Consider the following 19,923-nt stretch of genomic DNA (forward strand, 5'->3'; position numbering starts at 1 on the left):
TAAAAGTTGTAGTTAGTTCTTGAGTAAGACTATCGGCATCAAAGATTTGTGTGGTGTAATAACCCGTCCACCATTGGTGAAAATCTGGTGTAGAATAAAAAGCAGGTTCGAAGAAATAGGAGTGAAAGGTGTATAAAAGTGCAAGGTCAAGTATTTAAAGGTTTAACGGAAACCCTTTTAAATATTTTGGGTAAAAACCAAGGGACACGCGGCAGGCATTGATTTAATCCAACGGCGGTCGAATAAATTAGCTTTACTCCTAGTATGTAGGAGTAATGATCAAGAAGTAAGGTCAAAAACGTGGGAATGTAAGTTATGAGAAGACATCTTTGAAAATGACAAGACGTTTTTGGAAACAGGGTCATCAATGATTATGACGTCAGTCAGCAATCTTGGAACTTTCAAAGATAAGTAAGGGACGAAATCTTATGACGACAAGAAACGCCTATTTCTCTTGTTTTTCGAAACAAACATTTATTGGGGGCAATTTGTTAGCTGAAGATTTCGTTTTGCAAACATGGTCCTTCGAAGGATAAAAACTCGAAGGAAGGATGGTTACTGATGACCATCTTTGAAGATAAAAATGGCTCCTGATGGCCATGCTTCGAGAATGAAGATTTCTAAGTTATAACGAAGATAGTGAATGCTGAAGCTAGTAGGAGTATATGTCTTCGAAGACTTAGACAGATTTCGTGAAATATGTTAAGTATTGACACTTAGCGTGCTTTTGTAGTGTTTTAATGTTAAATACACTGCCACGCGTCGAAGAAGGACTTAGGCGGAAGGATTTGAAATTCGAAGACGGTTTCGTAACTGTCTAAAGACAGATGGCGTTCATGAGGTTCTTATAAGAAACATGGCATTAGATTAGCGTAGGACCGTTAAGGCTGAAACTAGTATAAATAAGGGTCTTAATATTAGGATTCCGTGTGTTCATTTTGTACAAATCACTCACATATTACTCAAGTATCAAGTGTTAAAGAGAAAGAGTTCGCTGAGAAATGTACGTATGACACCACCATTTTAATACATGTGTATTTTCCCTTTATTTTCAAGTATCTTTCAATATTATTGCATTTCGTTTACTTCTTGCCATTTACGTTTTTGTACTCATTATTTTCATGTCATTTATCTTTGAAGTATTTAACATTTCTGCAGTTTAAGATTTTTGCACTTTTACAGTTTCGTCTCATATTTTATTTTGACTTACCTTTCGCTGAAGTTATACTCACGTGTATAACGAAGTGATTGCTAATTTTGTTTGTTTCGTTCGAAGTAATTCTTATTGACAAGATGAATCATAGATATGGTTCGAATGACCATCAATAACAATCTTCTTGACTATGTCCTAGGATCAATCTAGTCGATCCTGCGAGTAACCAAATCATATTTATTATAGTTTGGAAGACTAGTGTTGAAGCAGTAAAGCGGCAAGCAAAAAAGATTTGGAAATATTTATCCGGGAATTATCGTAGTCCACAAAGATTGGTTGAGAAGAACTGCCGTTCGACTATCTCGCGTTCTAAGTTTCATGATTGGTTGCGGAAAGGTAAATGTGGGAAAAGTAAATAAAAGCAGATAAACAATCTCAATAGTCTAAGAGAAATAGTTATGGAATTGCATTTCGTTCTACCCGTCGAATACTTAGATCTGAAGATCTATCGCTCGACACTCACAATACGCATCAACATCACCGGGCATCACTCGAGATGCCACATCGGTGTCCATGTCTGCAACACCGACGAAAGCTCAACCGTACTATTCACATCAGCGATTTCTCCACCGACACAAACAACACGGAGGCATTAGACTCGATACCCACTACGATTGTTAGTCCTAAATCCATGTCTGCAACCCAGAAACTAACAGTTATCATTCCTAATCAAGATCTATGGTGTCCATGTCTGCAACAACACAAATCCAGAGCATTTAAGCAAAAAGATCAAGAACAACAACAATGATGATTTGTAAAGCGAATATATAAACGATCCCAAGATCCACAAATATACATACAATAAGAGTAGAAACATACATACAACACCCACCATTGGAATGAAACAAAGGGAAGAGAGAAGATGAACCGGAAAGATCTCACCGGTACAATGAAATCGAGACAGATCCATGATCAATCCACATGACGTCGCACCCAATGGTGTTTCCTAAGCCTCTAAACTATCAAAATTGGACCAGAGCCACTCCATGGGGGAAATGGATGATAAAAAACCCTAAAAATGTGATTTTACAACATATATACCAAAACTGAAGTCGCAGACCGCGCTAAGCGCGCCCAGCGCGCTAAGCGGGCTGTTTTTTATTGTTCTGAAACCTCCAGACCGCGCTTAGCGCCAAAAACCCGCGCTAAGCGCCCAACTTTCTGCCAAACGGGTCAAAAATGCTCCCAGACCGCGCTTAGCGCGGTCAAGCCCGCTTAGCCCGCTCAACAGAAAATGGAAATCTTATTTTGGTCATATCTTGAGAACCGTAACTCCGATTTGCGCCCGGTTCGAAGCGTTGGAAAGCTTATTCCATGCTCTATCTAACAATGAACAAATTGCAACCAAATTGATGAATTTGATCATCCTTATTTTGAGCCTTGCCCGCCGATGAATTGGTAAAATCGCGTGTTCGCCGCCGTGTCTTCGACACTTTATTCCTCAAAGCTTCGAACACACATAAATACCTACAAAAAGACAACAAAACTATCAAACGATATACATTTACACGAAAACGTAACAAAACACAAACGATACAAATATACACAAAAACGGGGAATTATTCAAACGGTATTAACAAAAAGTATCGATAAGTGCCACTATTTACAAACACAAAATAACTACATTTTGACACTTAACAACTCTCCCCAACTTGAATTTGTTTGTCCTCAAACAAGGCTAAACACTCAAAGAATCAAAAGTAAAAATCCAAAGAATCAAGAATCAACACAGTTTAGAAAACGAAACAATTGCACAGTTCAAACCAAAAACGTACAAACAAAGTAAAAACTTACCACAATCCTACAACGACGCATGAACGTAAGTACAATAATCATACAAAACATTCTAAACAAAAACAAGCTCAATAATGAATCACGCCTAGCAAAAATTCATCGGTAGATGGAAAACATCGAAAGGCGAGGACTTTGACACACACCCGACAATCTTGCAAACAATAGACAAAATTATGCATTCATCCAAAAATAGTATCAAAAATGCAACGGCACGAATCACAAGGGATTTAAAGGTTGTAATGTGGCTCGGTTAACAAACAAGCGATAAGTCCTAAAGCTAATCGAAACAAAAACTTGCCTAAACCTAAGGGAGTAGTTACTTCCACAAAGTTCCAAACAAAGGAATTTCAATCAAACTTTCTTTTTCATCACATGTTTCACACCAAACCCAATACTTATTAGCACAATCTTATTCCCAACTCTTTTTGTTATTTTCTATTTCAATTTTTTTTCTCTTTTCTCTTTTTTCTTTCTTTTTCTTTTCTTTCTTTTTCACATTTTTTTCTTTTCTTTCCTCAACCTCACATCAATCACAACATAAACAAGCAAACATCCTCTCCCCAACTTGAATTCAACCACAATATAAAGTGAATACTCCCTACTTTCTAAGGTAAGGTAAAAATACAACTAAACATCATAGTTAAAGGTTCAAGAAAAACGATAATCAAAATCCATCAAAAATGTGAACTATGCCTCAAGTTCAAAAACAAAATGGACAATGACGAAAAGGTGCAAAGGGGTTACGAATGGTCACACACTCACAAGGTGAATTGATACTTGGCTAAGGTAGTTGTGCTCAAAATCAAATAAGTGCCTTGATCACTTTCGTGCATTCACAAAATCAATACAAACGACAGATTAAACATAATAATATCCAGTTAAAACAAGAAATGACGGTCACTCGCATATGTATACAATGGAAAGCCACCTCACATTTATGGTAAAAAGGGGAAACTAATGTGATTCAAGTCATGAACAAGTTATGCAAAAAGAATGAATAATATGAAAAATGTACAAATGAAAAGTCTCCTAAACATGTTAAGCTATAGAAAGCGATAAACGAGTACCTTGCTATGTACAAATTCGAACAATCATTACCGCACAATTGGCATGTTGAATCAATCAAAATTGGAGAATTACCAAATGCGACTTCAAGTAATCGAGCCAAAATTTGAGTCTAAACAACAACAAAAGAATTAAAATTATAACTATAAAATACATACTATAAAGCCTTGGTGTAAGTGGGAAAAAGGTGAGGCAAATGAATCATTAAAAAGAATTCATTAGCCAAAAGCTACAGACCGCGCTAAGCGCGGTCTAGCGCGCTAAGCGCGCTACACCAGAAAGAAAAAAACCAGTGCAACAAAACAGAAATTCCAGTGTGCCTCCACTTAACACCTATACATCTCATTTACAGAAAAACTGAAAAAATAAAACCGTTGGGGTGCCTCCCAACAAGCGCTCGTTTTACGTCGTTAGCTCGACGCCTTTTATTGTTTCGCGAATGGTAAGTAACTTCCTCGCGGTACGCCAATGCTTTCGCCTCAAACGCCACCTAAAGAAAACGTCCTGCCCAAACACTTAACAAGCGAATCAAAAGCAAAAGTATATACAAGTATGTGTAAAAACACAAATTTACATAAAACGCAAAATTTACAAAATCCTTAATTGGCTAAACAAATTGAAAAGTGAAGATTTAGAATTTACGAACTATCCGAGTTCAATTTGTTTAGCCAACTTCACCTTGCTAAATAGCAAAAGTAAAGAGGAACAAAATCAAACACACAAACATGTACAAGTATGAAAACATAAACATGTATAACTATACAAAAACACACAAGTATGAGAATATGCACAAAATATACCATATGAACATATTTACGAAACTTAAAACGTGAAACCATCGCAATGCGATTAATCTCAAAACCAATCCCCGGCAACGGCGCCATTTTGTTGAAGCAGTAAAGCGGCAAGCAAAAAAAAGATTTGGAAATATTTATCCGGGAATTATCGTAGTCCACAAAGATTGGTTGAGAAGAACTGTCGTTCGACTATCTCGCGTTCTAAGTTTCATGATTGGTTGCGGAAAGGTAAATGTGGGAAAAGTAAATAAAAGCAGATAAACAATCTCAATAGTCTAAGAGAAATAGTTATGGAATTGCATTTCGTTCTACCCGTCGAATACTTAGATCTGAAGATCTATCGCTCGACACTCACAATACGCATCAACATCACCGGGCATCACTCGAGATGCCACATCGGTGTCCATGTCTGCAACACCGACGAAAGCTCAACCGTACTATTCACATCAGCGATTTCTCCACCGACACAAACAACACGGAGGCATTAGACTCGATACCCACTACGATTGTTAGTCCTAAATCCATGTCTGCAACCCAGAAACTAACAGTTATCATTCCTAATCAAGATCTATGGTGTCCATGTCTGCAACAACACAAATCCAGAGCATTTAAGCAAAAAGATCAAGAACAACAACAATGATGATTTGTAAAGCGAATATATAAACGATCCCAAGATCCACAAATATACATACAATAAGAGTAGAAACATACATACAACACCCACCATTGGAATGAAACAAAGGGAAGAGAGAAGATGAACCGGAAAGATCTCACCGGTACAATGAAATCGAGACAGATCCATGATCAATCCACATGACGTCGCACCCAATGGTGTTTCCTAAGCCTCTAAACTATCAAAATTGGACCAGAGCCACTCCATGGGGGAAATGGATGATAAAAAACCCTAAAAATGTGATTTTACAACATATATACCAAAACTGAAGTCGCAGACCGCGCTAAGCGCGCCCAGCGCGCTAAGCGGGCTGTTTTTTATTGTTCTGAAACCTCCAGACCGCGCTTAGCGCCAAAAACCCGCGCTAAGCGCCCAACTTTCTGCCAAACGGGTCAAAAATGCTCCCAGACCGCGCTTAGCACGGTCAAGCCCGCTTAGCCCGCTCAACAGAAAATGGAAATCTTATTTTGGTCATATCTTGAGAACCGTAACTCCGATTTGCGCCCGGTTCGAAACGTTGGAAAGCTTATTCCATGCTCTATCTAACAATGAACAAATTGCAACCAAATTGATGAATTTGATCATCCTTATTTTGAGCCTTGCCCGCCGATGAATTGGTAAAATCGCGTGTTCGCCGCCGTGTCTTCGACACTTTATTCCTCAAAGCTTCGAACACACATAAATACCTACAAAAAGACAACAAAACTATCAAACGATATACATTTACACGAAAATGTAACAAAACACAAACGATACAAATATACACAAAAACGGGGAATTATTCAAACGGTATTAACAAAAAGTATCGATAAGTGCCACTATTTACAAACACAAAATAACTACATTTTGGCACTTAACAACTAGCGGTTGTTTACCGGAAATCACCGTAAACACATCCTTCCTTATATGGTATAGGATGCTCCAAGAGTTCCACCGAGATCAACTCATTCGGAGATACTAGAGTAGGAGCAGGTTCGGATAGATCACGTTGTTGATGTGTTGCCTAGATGTCGTCGTATCATGGAGATTCGGCAGGCGAATATTGACAAAGGACTCTTTTCGGATGGCTTTGAGGGTGAGGGACATTGTTGATGCCATGATGATGGAGGCACGGGAGGCCCTAAAGTACATAAGACAGCGTAGGAACATAGGGTCCTGAGGCCGAGTCCGTCATATGCAATATTTTATAGTATTTGTACTTGGATTTATCTTCGGTTGTATTTTATTTTAACTTTTTTCAATTTCGTTGTGTTGTATGGATTTATTACTCTAAATATGTCATTTTATACATATCGCTCATATGGTCTAATTCATCATATCATACCTTTAATACATCTTCAAATCCAACTCGAAGTTCACACCTTGATAGGTTGCATGTTACGTTAAAAACTAGCTCAAACCAACTCATGTATAAACACTCATAGCCTCGAATTTGATGGAAAAAAACCGTATGAGTTTTTTATAATTCCAAAAAATATGATGTGACGGATATTGAAAATACTAGTACTCACTCTAAGAAGATTTTTCCCTCACATATTTGGATTAGTGAGAGGGTGTAATGAGAAGATTTTTAGATAAATAAACAAATCTGTGGATATTTGGCTTTGAAATTGCTAAAGGCTAAAGTGAAAGGATTCAACTACGAATTAAACTAATAGATTAAGACAATTTCTTTATAGACCCCCCTGGGATGAGAACCCCTGCTGAAAACCCAATAATACCCCTTGATTTTGGAGATGCATCTCCGAAATCACTCATTTTCACATTTTCTATTATTTCGGATATGCATATCCGAAAGCACTTATTTTCCAACTTAAACATTGGATTTAAAATGTCAGGTGTTTTTTCGGAGATGCATCTCTGAAAAAGCCCTTCATATACATTTTCCCTCCTTCACTATTTCATTCATTTTCTTCCAAAAAACCTCGGGGTGTCCTATTCCGGCTACGTCTTGTCAGTGGACGACACATCATACAAAAGAGGCGGACACTTGGCCGAATCCTTTTTTTGAAAGAATGGCGGAGTTCGAAAAAATATGAAGCAAGAGAGGGAGGAAAATAGAGAGAAGTGGAAGAATTTACCGGTTTTAGATTTAAGCGTCAACGGATCGTTCGGGGTTAGACCGGATCTTTTTTGTATGTAATGACCGGTTTATTGTCATTTTTTGTATGTATTGTCGTCTAGAATGTAAAACCAAATTGATTCAATACATATATAATATACCTATATTTAATGTTGTCAATGTTTATGTCATTCACATTTAATGTGTTGTCATTTAAATGTTTATGTTAATACATATAAAATAGACTGCACAATATATAATGCTTTTGTTCTGCTTCTGTTTCTTAAAATTCGAAAGTGCACTTCTGAAAATTGACTGCTTCAGGGCTTATTTCGGAAATGCATTTCCGAAACATCCACTGATAGCAAGATAAGGTTTGTTGGGTCATTATTACTCCAAGAAGTCTATAAATAATGCACCTATACATTTTCATCAACATCAAGCCACAAACAACAATGACACAAACCTACCCCCACCTTGCTTTTGTATACTTCAGCAGTGGTTACCCGATGCCGATCCAATTTAGGTTCTCGCGCGACACGTCAATCGCAGAATTGATATCGACGCTTAGCTCTCTCTTGCAATACCCGAAAAATCGGAAGGTTGTTAAGCTTGAGTACCGCTCGCATTCACTTGACGACAAGGAAGACGTCCAATTCACCCCATTTGAGGTCAAGAACGATGAAGAGTTAGCGGTTATGTGGACAACTTTTGACCGGTTTTCTTCGAAGGGTCCGATTGAGTTGGATGCGAAACTTCAAAGATCGGGAGCCGACGTTATCAAAATGTTGACTCATCCTTAACTACCCATGTTAACAATATATAACTTTAATTTCATGTTGATCTATCTTTGTAATCTCGATTATTTATGATAAATCGAAGTTTTGTTGGTTTGTTTTTTGTTTTCTACATCAGACAATATTTCGGAAGTGCATCTCTGAAATATCCTAAGGGGTGATTTCAGATATGCACTTCCGAAGTCTCTTAATTTCTTTAAAAAATGGTGTCTTCGGAAGTGCATCTTCGAAATCACATTTTTTTTATAAAAAATAAAGTGATTTCAGAGATGCACTTCCGAATACACATTTTTTTCAGAAAAAGATGCATCCGGAGATGCACTTCCAAAATATAGAGACATTTAGAGAATTTTACCGCCGGTTACTAAGAACGTATGGAGGTATATAAAGAAATTGTCTAGATTAATAATTTGTTCGAATGCTTCTAATTCACCAATATCTATGCTTTTGGAGGGGTGGGCAGAGTAGAAATTGCAGCATGTTGCTGGGAGGATTTGGTTGAAGATTATATGAATTTGATCATTCTGACTTCTTGCTTTATAGATGATATGTAGTAAAAGTTATGTAACAATATAAGGTTAAACTGATCATCTTTCTTTAACATAAAATTTCATTGGCAATTAAAAGTGGAACGTTTGGTTTGGTTCAAGAGAGGGAAGAAAGAAATTTTAATAAGGAAATATTATATTAATCTTCCATTTTGCACCCACATAATATTTCATGTGACATTTAACAAATAGATATTTTAGTCTAGCAATTTAAAGTTTGAGAAAAAAGGAAATGCATTGAAAATGTAAAATATTTTTACACTGTTAACTATTGAGAGTCCTGTATAATAATAAATTTCATTTTAATTTTTAAAATACTTAAATGAAATGACAAATGTAAAAATTTTGATTGATTATATGTGTAAAATTGTTTTACACTCTTAAAGTTTTATGAAATCCATTTTATGTGCATGGACAAGGATTGAGGAAGGTTAACATTATCAGAGCGTAGACAAAAATGAAATTCAGTTATCTTGCACATCTTTTGTTGAACAACAATTTCGATGTTGATTTTCAAGGCGTTTAGCAAAACTGCTGGTGCTTATCCTCTAACCAAGGCTTACACACAGTACATTCAATCTTACTTCTAGTTCTAATACTTTAATTACAAAGGATTAGCAAAGTTATATGATCATTAATATAAATAAGCTACACTACTTTCTAGATAATTAAAAAAAATACACAAGATCTATTATATTATACCCTAATGACAACAATTAACCTGTAAGGTGAACACTGAAGAGAGGCAGCATTGCTTCATTGAACAGGAATTGTGAGAAGGTCAATTAAAACACCAGGTTAACTTTGGAGTGGAGCCAAATCAGGAAATTCTCCGTCACTGCACATACCAATCGGCACTCCACAGACTGACACAGTAGTTGATGTTTCCAATACCGCATCACTGGTTTACGATAGGAGGTTTTGAGAATACTGGGGAAAACAGCTTCTCCAACTCAAGTAAACTGAAACCAAATCAATGTACAGAATACTTAAATATGTACACTAATGAACTTCTAGTACCTAATAAGGAGCAGCACATAAATAATATGTGAATTCACTTACATCTCATATTTTTGACAGGCTTCATTTCTTTTGGCCAAGTACAAATCACTATCTTTGGGAAGATTGTTTACAGAACTATCTGAAAATTTTACAAGAACATAACCTATAATTATGTAATAGTAATAACAGCAGTAACCTAAACCTATAATCATAAAGTGCTAATAACAGCATTAACTTAACTCCTATGTGCCGTGCGACTGAAACACACACACAATTTCTTTGAAAAGCTAACATTTATAGAACTAGAGATAAGCGATTTAAAACATTGGTAGAATGACCCAAAGTGAATTCGAAATTTAAGAGAGGGTAAATTAAAATGGCTAAGAAATTTCCTGAGCTTGAACAATTGAATATAAGTAAATAAAATTTATAAGAATTTTCTAGAGTTTAGCATTTGAGTGCTACAAATCACGCACTTGGCATATTGATATAATAGAAATAACAATTACTAATGCTATATTCCTGGGAAAGTGAAATTGGAAATATGTGATATTCTCAATTTCACTTTCAATGCATGTTTAGTGCAGGTATAATCAGAAGGCTGGAAAGGCCACATGAGAGTAACAAAAGTATCCGTATCCGACGGCACTTCATAGATATAAACAGAAGGCTGGAAAGGCCACAGGAGAGTAACAAAATTATAGAAATTGTACTTGTAGATACAGAGCAGGTCAAACCACAACATATTTGAAACAGTATTAAATTGTTAGTACAGGAACAAAATTAGATTGACTGGTACACATGCAAATTTACAATTGTATTATTCAAAAACTTCTAATAATTAAATTTAATCCCTTTATCATCCGTTCCAATTCCCATAAAATAGTTTCCAATAATGTCCTCCTACATACCAGCTAATTCGCATAAATGTGCAACTTTGGAGAAGTGAAAGTGAAACAAACATTCTTCTGTATAGTAACCATAGAAAATTTATAAGGTAAGATAGAAAAATCATACTTGGAAATGGGGCTGGGTGTTTCATCACCACATCTTTCTGAACCTTTAATGACATGTCTTTTCCAGGCTGTTCTACTAAACCCTGTATAGGTAGAGTACCAAAATTGTCAATACATATGATGTAAAGTAAAAAACACGGGTTTATACGCATAAGTTGACATATTCAAACTATCTTTCATGTTGTATTTCTGTGTGTGTTTATTCTGGACCTTACCAAATACTCACTCCAAAATTATTTATAAACATATAGTATATAGCTAATTTATCTTGAAATCAAGTATAAGCAAAAGTTAAAACTTGTAGCCTAATCAATGTTACTATCTCCGAAATTCCTCATTTAATTTAACTTTAGTTTCCAATGAATAAATTTATGAATATCTTGAAGGATAACTTGGGTAATATGATTAATTATCATAACATATGTGAGATTTAGTTTACTTTTGCTTATGAATCATTCTTGAAAGAGTGAGTGCTAATGTATAAGCTATTTCGATAAACAAAAGATAAATTAAGTCAAATTATTCTCATAAACTATCATGTAGAGCTCATGCAGAATAAGCTAAATAACAACTTATTGACCCCTCATAAGTGATTCTCAATTTCATAAGCTCTCTCAAAAGTCTTGCAAGTGTTAATGTAAGCTGAAATAAGGTGCCGAAAGCAACTAAACTAAACTATTTCAGTTCAAGATCATCATCACTATCTATTGAACATAAGAAACAGAACAAAGGTGAGAAAGGAATTGATATACCTTCCCCTTTTGCCTTCTTTTCAATATTTTGAAATGGCATTTTTTAACATAATGCATCAAATGATATCTCGAATGCCTCGAGCATAACTGTTCTTGAATCTTAGGGTTCTGCTCTAACCAGTCAGCAATTTCCTTAGACTTAACCACTTCATCCTTATTCAAAGTTTCTAACCACGCATAAACCGGAAGCCACTGATCAGTCCGTTGAAACCTAGCATGAGGAACATCAACATTATTCGCTTCATTCTCCTACAACATTAGAAAAATCAAACCGTGTAAAGCGCTGTTGTATAGAATAAACAAAACAATTAGAATTAGAATGAAATTGAAACCTGATTTGGGAGTCTCATGGAATTTTGAATTGAGATGAGTCTAAGGCATAGATCAGAGCGAGGCATGGATTGGATTCCCTCTGGGAGAGAAGAGAGGTTAGCGTCGATCCAAGATTCGACCTCCGTCATGCTTACTTCTTTGGCTTCAGGGAAAGAACAAAGCCACGCTTGCGCCATTGTTGCCCATTCTTGCTCTTGCTCTTGTGACGTTGTATTTGCATCGCCGGAGTTTGACATATTCGTCGGCCGTACACGGCGTTTGTGTTTCACACTCAGGGTGGAGGGTTTAGTTACTGTACAGTTCCGAATGAAAGGGACAATAAGTAAAGAGTAAATATCCAAATCCTCACAAAAATTAAAAATTGTGTGTGACACAAAATCTATTAATTATTAATTAATATACGAGATAGATATCATGGATTTTTACTAGATACTAACCATCCTAAGTTTTGATAGAATTTCTCAACGAATCCCATATCCTTTTTACGCAATTGACCATTTTATTATCGTACTTTCGTAGATGCATTTTCGGAAGTATTTTTTTTGTTTAACATTGCATCTCCGAAAGTCTTCCTTAGGTGGATCTACGAAAAAATTTAGTGTTATAACTCGCGTCGGACCTTTCCCCTCTCTCATTCTCTTCATTTCAAACTCAAATTCAAACTCTCCTCATACTCTCTCAATCCCAAACTATATTTTCCCTACCTCAAAAGCGATATCAAGTTCGACTACGTTGTCAACATCAACTTCAAATCTCTTTCAAGTTCAAAGCGATATTTTAATCGGTAAGTTTTTTTGAATTTTTAGTTAATTTAGAGTAGTTTTAAAATTGAATTAGAATGTGATATTTAGGAGTAGAAATGAATTGATAGGTTTAGCAATAGTGTTTAAAGACAATGTAGGGTTTGTTTGACGTTTTAAACGGACGATCAAGCCACCAAAAATAGAGTTTGTAGTGGCGGGACTAACTCAGACGCCATTGTTGCGTTTCTCAGCTTCAGTTGCTTCTATAGATCCATCTACGGAAGAGATGGACGTTGGGGCTTTCCGTAGATCCATCTACGAAAGCACCCAATGTATTTGACAACTAACATGCTTCTGTAGGTCCATCTACGGAAGCACCCGAGGTTTTAGAAACTAACATACTTCCATAGGTGCATCTACGGAAAGAGTATTTTTATTTTTAATTTCTTGTTTATTTATATTTCATTGTTCATGTACAGTTACCTGTGCATACATTATGACTCACGGGCCATATAGAGATATACATGGGAGGACTGTCAGCACGCATCTGTGCGTCGCAAACGGACGCGTGTTATTTCTCAGGTGACTGATGGAGCTCCTGTTCCACCTGATACACCCGCTACAGTCGGGCATTCTACATCTGTCCCAATTGAGGGGTCCACGTTCGGTTTAGCTTCCTGCAGAGATAGTATGATGCGGAGCTCACTGCAGCACACCAGGCTGAGGGAGACGAGTTTGAGCAGGCTACACACAGAGAGCGGGCGCTGAGATTCTACTTCCTATATTTGATAGGCACTCAGCTCTTTGTGGACACGAGCTCGACGTACACAGACGTCGTCTACATAACGTACTTACCGGATACAACACGTATCCATGAGTACAACTGGGGAGCGGCTGTACTGGCGTACAGTTACCACAGACTTGGAGAGGGATGGTTGTGGAAGGCAAGGACAGTTGCGGGCAGTTGTACTCTATTGGTGGTAACAATCTTATACTCTTCTACTTTTTTATATTTTTTTTATAGTACTTTAAAATAACCGTGTTTTTTCAGGGTTGGATACTACAGCACTTCCCAGACATTATTGGCTGGGGAGAGGTAGCGGAGTACACAGAGGTCATGCCGTGTGCCAGTGCTTTCACCCTCGTTAGAGGGAACCAGGTGTCGGATCCCTACAGGCGCGGTCTTGACCGCATGACCGCGGAGGACATCAGATATTGATGCTATGATGAGCATCGGGAGACGGTTCCGTTTGACGAGATAGCTCTATATTCTGGATGGTTGGCCGTCAGCTCGACCATTTTTGTACGCTATCTTCCGGAGCGCGTCATGCGTCAGTTTGGATATGAGCAGACGATACCCCGCGATCCTACTGTCTCAGCTCCTATCGCCATGACCTGCAGGAAGTTAGAGGAGGTCTTTGTAGACTGGGAGCATCACTTGGTCCCTGAGGAGGCACGGGCGACGAGAGCAGAGCACGATTGGAGTTGTTCCGAGGGGTACATCACTTGGTACTACAGAGTCACACACTCATACATGCTTACAGCTGTAGAGGGAGGTCCGCCCAGACCATCCCACGAGGAGATTCTTCGTGCGCATCATGCTTAGTTGGACCATACTCAGGATCTTCTACCTCTGTGTCTTCAAATAGCTGACATGGGCATCAGAGCCATTGTAGAGGGTTTATTCTCTAAGGGGACTGGTTCTTGACGTGTGATGGATGATATTATAAGGCTGGCAAAGAGTGCATTTTTGTACCGTTGACATCGTGCCAGGACCAGTGGGACACTTGATGCTAGGGGTAGAGCCAGGAGAGCCCTTGGTGGACTCGGAGTGGATGGTACGCAGGATGACACCCGACATACTCAGTAGTTATATTTGATGATGTATTTATATTTTATTTTTTTATGTATTTGATTATGTACTCGACACTTTGACTTTCATTATTTATATATTGTATTTTTATTGGTCTACCTATTGTTGTCTTTTATTAGAATTTAGCGGTGTATATTTATGAACAATAAAGCATCAAGAAAACATTTGGTGATCTACAATACATTCAAAAAATTCAAAAAAAAAATAGTAGATTGTTCCGTAGATGGATCTACGGAAGTACCATTGTTCCAAAAATATTGGGTGCTTCTGTAGATGCATCTACGGAAGTATTCCAAATTGAATATAAGGTGAATATAACTGAATATAGTTGTGTTTTATACGCTTCCGTAGATGCATCCACGGAAGGAATCAAATTTTTTCAAAATATGGGGTGCTTCCAGATGTGCATCTATGGAAGTTGGGAGCAAAATTAAAATTTTGCATAGTGTGTAAGATAACCATGGGGTGGGTTGAGAAATAGTCTTGATATATGCATTCTTTGTTCACTACTACAAGTATTGTATTTTAATTCATTGTATAACATATATATATATATATATATATATATATATATATATATATATATATATATATATATATATATAATATATATATATATATAATATACCTAGTCTATTTTATAGATCTAATAAATAATAAAATAAAAAATATATTGATTTTTAATAATATTGAAGTTTCGGTCAATGGGACGCAGACTGGTTTTTTCACTTGGAAGAGTGGAGTGTGTCAAGGCAATCCGTTATCGCCCCTTTTATTTTTGTTTGGCAGAAGATATTTTAAGTAGAGGGCTTACTAAACTTGTAGAGAACAAGCATGTGAAGTTGATTAAGGCTTCCCGGAATTCTTATGTGCCTTCGCATGTTCTTTACGCCGACGACATTATAGTTTTTTGTAAAGGAGACAAGGGTTCCATTGAGGCTCTCACAACTCTTTTTCGAAGGTATGCTTGTGCGTCAGGTCTACATGTGAATCCATCGAAATCTATTATTTATGCAGGGTCGACTTCGAGTCAAAGGCACAATCATATTGCTTCTTGTGTTGGATTCAACACGGGTCAGATCCCTTTCACTTCAGGTCCGGCTCGTGGGGGCAAGAGGCTCTACAGCACAGGGCCCCAAACTTTAGAGGGCCCCCGATTTTTTAAAACTCCAATTTTTTTACATTAATATTAATAAATACATAATTTGATATAAAAAATTCATTAAATCAAAAAAATATTACAATAAAAATTCAATACAATCAAAAAATGAAATTGATCAAAGTCTAAATAAATATAATTAAATTTGTTTTATTAATACATAATTATATTTTATATGTGCCATTTTTATTTATTATAATTGTATTTTTTTTTTAAAATTGGGCCTATTTTTTAAATTAGAACGGGGCCTTCTGTCTGATTGGGCCGGCCCTGCTTCACTTACTTGGGCACTCCTATTTTTTGGGGAAGGCCTAAACCTCTGCACTTTCAAGGTATAGCGGATAGAATTCGAACAAAATAATATGCTTGGAAAGCTAGCTTATTGTCTATTGCGGGTAGACTGGTTCTAGTTAATTCGGCGATCCAAAGCATGGTTATTCACACTATGTTGATTTACTCCTGGCCTATTTCGGTTTTGAAGAATATTCATAGATGGGCTAGGAATTTTATTTGGAGTGGTGAGATTGACACTCGAAAGATTGTTACGGTTGCTTGGGATAAATGTTGTCGGCCTTACGAGGAGGAAGGACTGGGGATTAGATCTTTGGTTACTTTAAACGAGGCTGCCAATTTGAAACAGTGTTGGGATTTATTCAACTCTAATGATCAGTGGGCTTGTTTACTTAGAGCTAGAGTTTTACGTGATAACTGACAGACTTCGTACTATATTTTCTCGTCTCTGTGGAGTAGTATGAAAGCTTCTTTGGAGGATGTTAAGAGTAATTCAAGCTGGCTTATTGGTAATGGGGACAAAATTAATTTCTAGTTCGACAGTTGGAACGGTTCGGATGTAATTGAAGCTCTTAACACAACTAATGATAGTCACCCTTTCCTCAAAGACAAAGCTGATGCCTATATTCAGAATCGTCAGTGGAGTCTCCCTAGGGAAATTCAAGACAATTTTCCAACTCTTGTTAATCTCCTTTCTAATGTTCATCTCTCAGTTTTGGAAAAAAAGGATCTCTTTGTTTGGAAACCTGTGGCAGATGGCATCCTCTCTTTGAATACGGCTTACGATTTCAAATCTCGTAATTACAACAACTCTTTTTATTGGGGGAAGCTTATTTGGAACACATATTCCAGCCTCTTGCTCTTTACTTTTCTGGAGGCTTCTCCATAATAAAGTTCCGACGGACGTTAATTTGGCTATTAGGGAGATTCACCTTCCATCCATTTGTAATCTCTGTGGCACTAATAGCGAAACTTGGGAGCATTTGTTCTTCTCCTGTTCTTTTGCATCCAGGTTTTGGAATTTTTTATCTTCAATTATGTCGCATAATTTTTTATCTATTGCGGATTTTTGGACTGCCTACAACAAGGTTTCTTCAGCTCAGGGTAAGTTGGTGTTGCTGGCTGCGGTTATTAGCATAGTTAATGCGATTTGGAAAGCTCGTAATTTAAGCCGGTTTCATGATAAGAACATCATTTGGGCATTTTTTCTTAATGCGGTCAACGTCGAGGTTGCTTGTACGGGCAATGCTACTCCGAAAGCCTGTTCGAATTCAGTGTTGGATTTCGAAATACTCAAGAGTTTCAATGTTAAAGTTAATCATCCCAAAGCTTTTATAGTCAAGGAACTCTTGTGGCACCCTCCATTTCTCCATTGAATAAAATGTAATACAGACGCACGTCGTCATGGGTACCTCAACGTGCGGCTTGCGGTGGTATCTACAGAAATCATACGGGAAAGCATCTTGGTAGTTTTTCCAAATTTCTTGGACCAGGTAATGCTTTTATGGCTGAGTTATCTGGTGCCATCTTTGCTACAAAATTGCGAATCAGAAAATATGGATTAATTTGTGGTTTGAAACTAATTCAAACTTGGTGGTTTTAGCTTTCTCCAAGCCTCGCATTGTCCCTTGGGCTCTCCGGAACAGATGGGAGAACGCTCTTCATCATGCTAGATCTATCAACTTTTTGGTCACTCATTTATTCAGGGAAGGAAATCATTGCGCGGATAGGCTCGCTAACATAGGATTACATGTACAGGATTTTACTTGGTGGGAAGTTGTTCATGGGGAGATTTTAATGGAGTTTGCTAAAAACTCTATTGGTCTTCCTTATTATAGAGTTACTCATTAAGGGGTTTTTAGTTTGGTCCCCCCTAATTTTCTTTCTATGTAACCTCTTTTTTTCTTTAATATATTTTGTGGTGGGCTCAGTCCACCTTCTGATCTAAAAAAAATGAGAGGATGGATCGTACCTAAAGATCATGTAACTTCTAATCGTACCTAATCAGAATGGATCGTCCTGGTCAATAACAGGGTGATCTTCAGAGAATGGGAGGTGCCTGCAAGGTACTCTGATGCCAAAGTGAGAAGAGAGAGCAATCAGAGTGTAATTACAAAGGTGTATAGCAAGAATGAATGAATACCTGACCCTCTAATAAAAAAGGGTATTTATAGCCCCAAGCGTTAGGGCAAGATTCCCTATTTTGGGATGGATTATTGGAAGCACAGAAATAGGAAACTGCCCTACGTGATAGGGCAGAGTCAGCAAGTGGCTCACGTCCTGGGTGAACTGACCATATGGTTCGGAGGTCAAAGATCAGTTTTCAGCTAACAGGTTGACCGCGTGCTCTTCGTGAGGCACGTGGGTTTAACGCTTCAATGGTCATCAAAAGATGTGCATCCAATTAGGCTTGAACCCTGAATTGGGCTTGCTTGTCTATTGGGCTTGTTCATACCAGACCATAATAGGATCTCTCCAAGTTATTGTTTATGTTAGAAGTAATGGCTTTGATTCATCTTGGTCGTCGCGAAGGATCGAGGAGACTCCGAGGTCGCTATCGTGGAGACATGTTTTAGTTGTGCTCTCATCCAAGGTGGGTCATGACTGTGCATAAGGGTGGCAAAAAGGGCTGCCCTCCCTGCGCCCGCCCCGTCTTAAGCCCGCCAAGTGAAATGGGCATAATTATCATGCCCGCCCCCCAAGATGGCGGGTTGGAGGGCGGCGAGAGTAACATCCCGATTTTTATTTAGATAGTTATTTTATTAGTTGTTCATTTATTTAACTATTATGTGGTGTGATGATTAATTTAATTGTGTGATTATATGTTAATTATGCTATTTGAGTTATTAGGTGAGTTAACGATAGAATAAACTATTGGGCCTAATAATTAGAAATAGAAGTAATAAGGAGGTGAGAGTAACTAAGCCCGTTAACTAAATAGAGATAGTAAGAGAAGGGATTAGGTTAGTATCTCATTTTTGTGAAAGAGAAGAGAAAGAACACGGGAGAAGAGCAGAAAGAGAGAAAGTGAAGGAAGAGGAAGAACTAGAAGATTCAACCTAATGTAAGGTTGAGAATCTATGTTATTATGGGTGTATATGATATACAATGGGTAGAATACATGTTAGGTGTTCTTAATCTCAAATTTTCATAACTTTGTATGTTAGGGTTTATGTAGGAATCAATGGAATTGAATGAAGAATCATGTTTTTGTTGTTGTGTTGATAAACCGTGATAGAACCATGATTAGGAACCTATCTATGTATGATTAATGGTTGTTTGGATGTGTTTTTGTGGTTAAAAACGAGTTTTTGTGGTTAAAAATGTATGTATGTTGTGCAAAATTTGGTGGATAATTCGATGAGTTCGAATTACTGTCATATGCTTGAATGATTAAGGTTGTGTGATAATCTTAATTGCATATATTATTGGTTTTGTTGCACATGCATTCATGGGGGAGATTGTACTCCGGTTGTGGCTTTGATCCTAGTGTAGAAACAGAAGCGGTGGACTATATGTTCATATTATGACTTGGATCCTAGTCCGGATTAGGAGCGTGGCTCTGATTCTAGAAATGAATCGAAAGCGAGGTGAGCTTGAGATTCACGTTGGTACCACATGCATGAGTCACATTAAATTGCATTGGAGTCACACTTGTTGTTATATGATGATTAATTTGGATGTGTGATATGTGATAAATGGTAATTATTATCTTGATGTGATATTGTTGATAATTGTGATATGTGCGAAAATCGTAGAAGTCATTATGATTGTGAAGCGCGATGAATTCGTTGGATGTTTGTAT

At 37.3% G+C, this 19,923-nt stretch overlaps 1 protein-coding gene across 1 annotated transcript; it reads right to left on the minus strand.

The window, feature by feature from the left end:
- Positions 1–9,431: 9,431 nt before the first annotated feature.
- LOC131655398 (uncharacterized) lies at positions 9,432–12,412 on the minus strand. Its single transcript, XM_058925281.1, has 5 exons — positions 12,052–12,412; positions 11,720–11,968; positions 10,969–11,050; positions 10,012–10,090; positions 9,432–9,911 (listed from the first exon to the last, which is right to left on the minus strand). The coding sequence occupies exons 1-5, from the start codon at positions 12,286–12,288 to the stop codon at positions 9,848–9,850; spliced, it is 711 nt and encodes a 236-aa protein (XP_058781264.1). The 5' UTR covers positions 12,289–12,412; the 3' UTR covers positions 9,432–9,847.
- Between the last annotated feature and the right edge of the window lie 7,511 nt (positions 12,413–19,923).

Source organism: Vicia villosa, linkage group LG3, assembly GCF_029867415.1.
Source record: "Vicia villosa cultivar HV-30 ecotype Madison, WI linkage group LG3, Vvil1.0, whole genome shotgun sequence".
In the NCBI taxonomy this organism is placed as follows: Eukaryota; Viridiplantae; Streptophyta; class Magnoliopsida; order Fabales; family Fabaceae; genus Vicia; species Vicia villosa.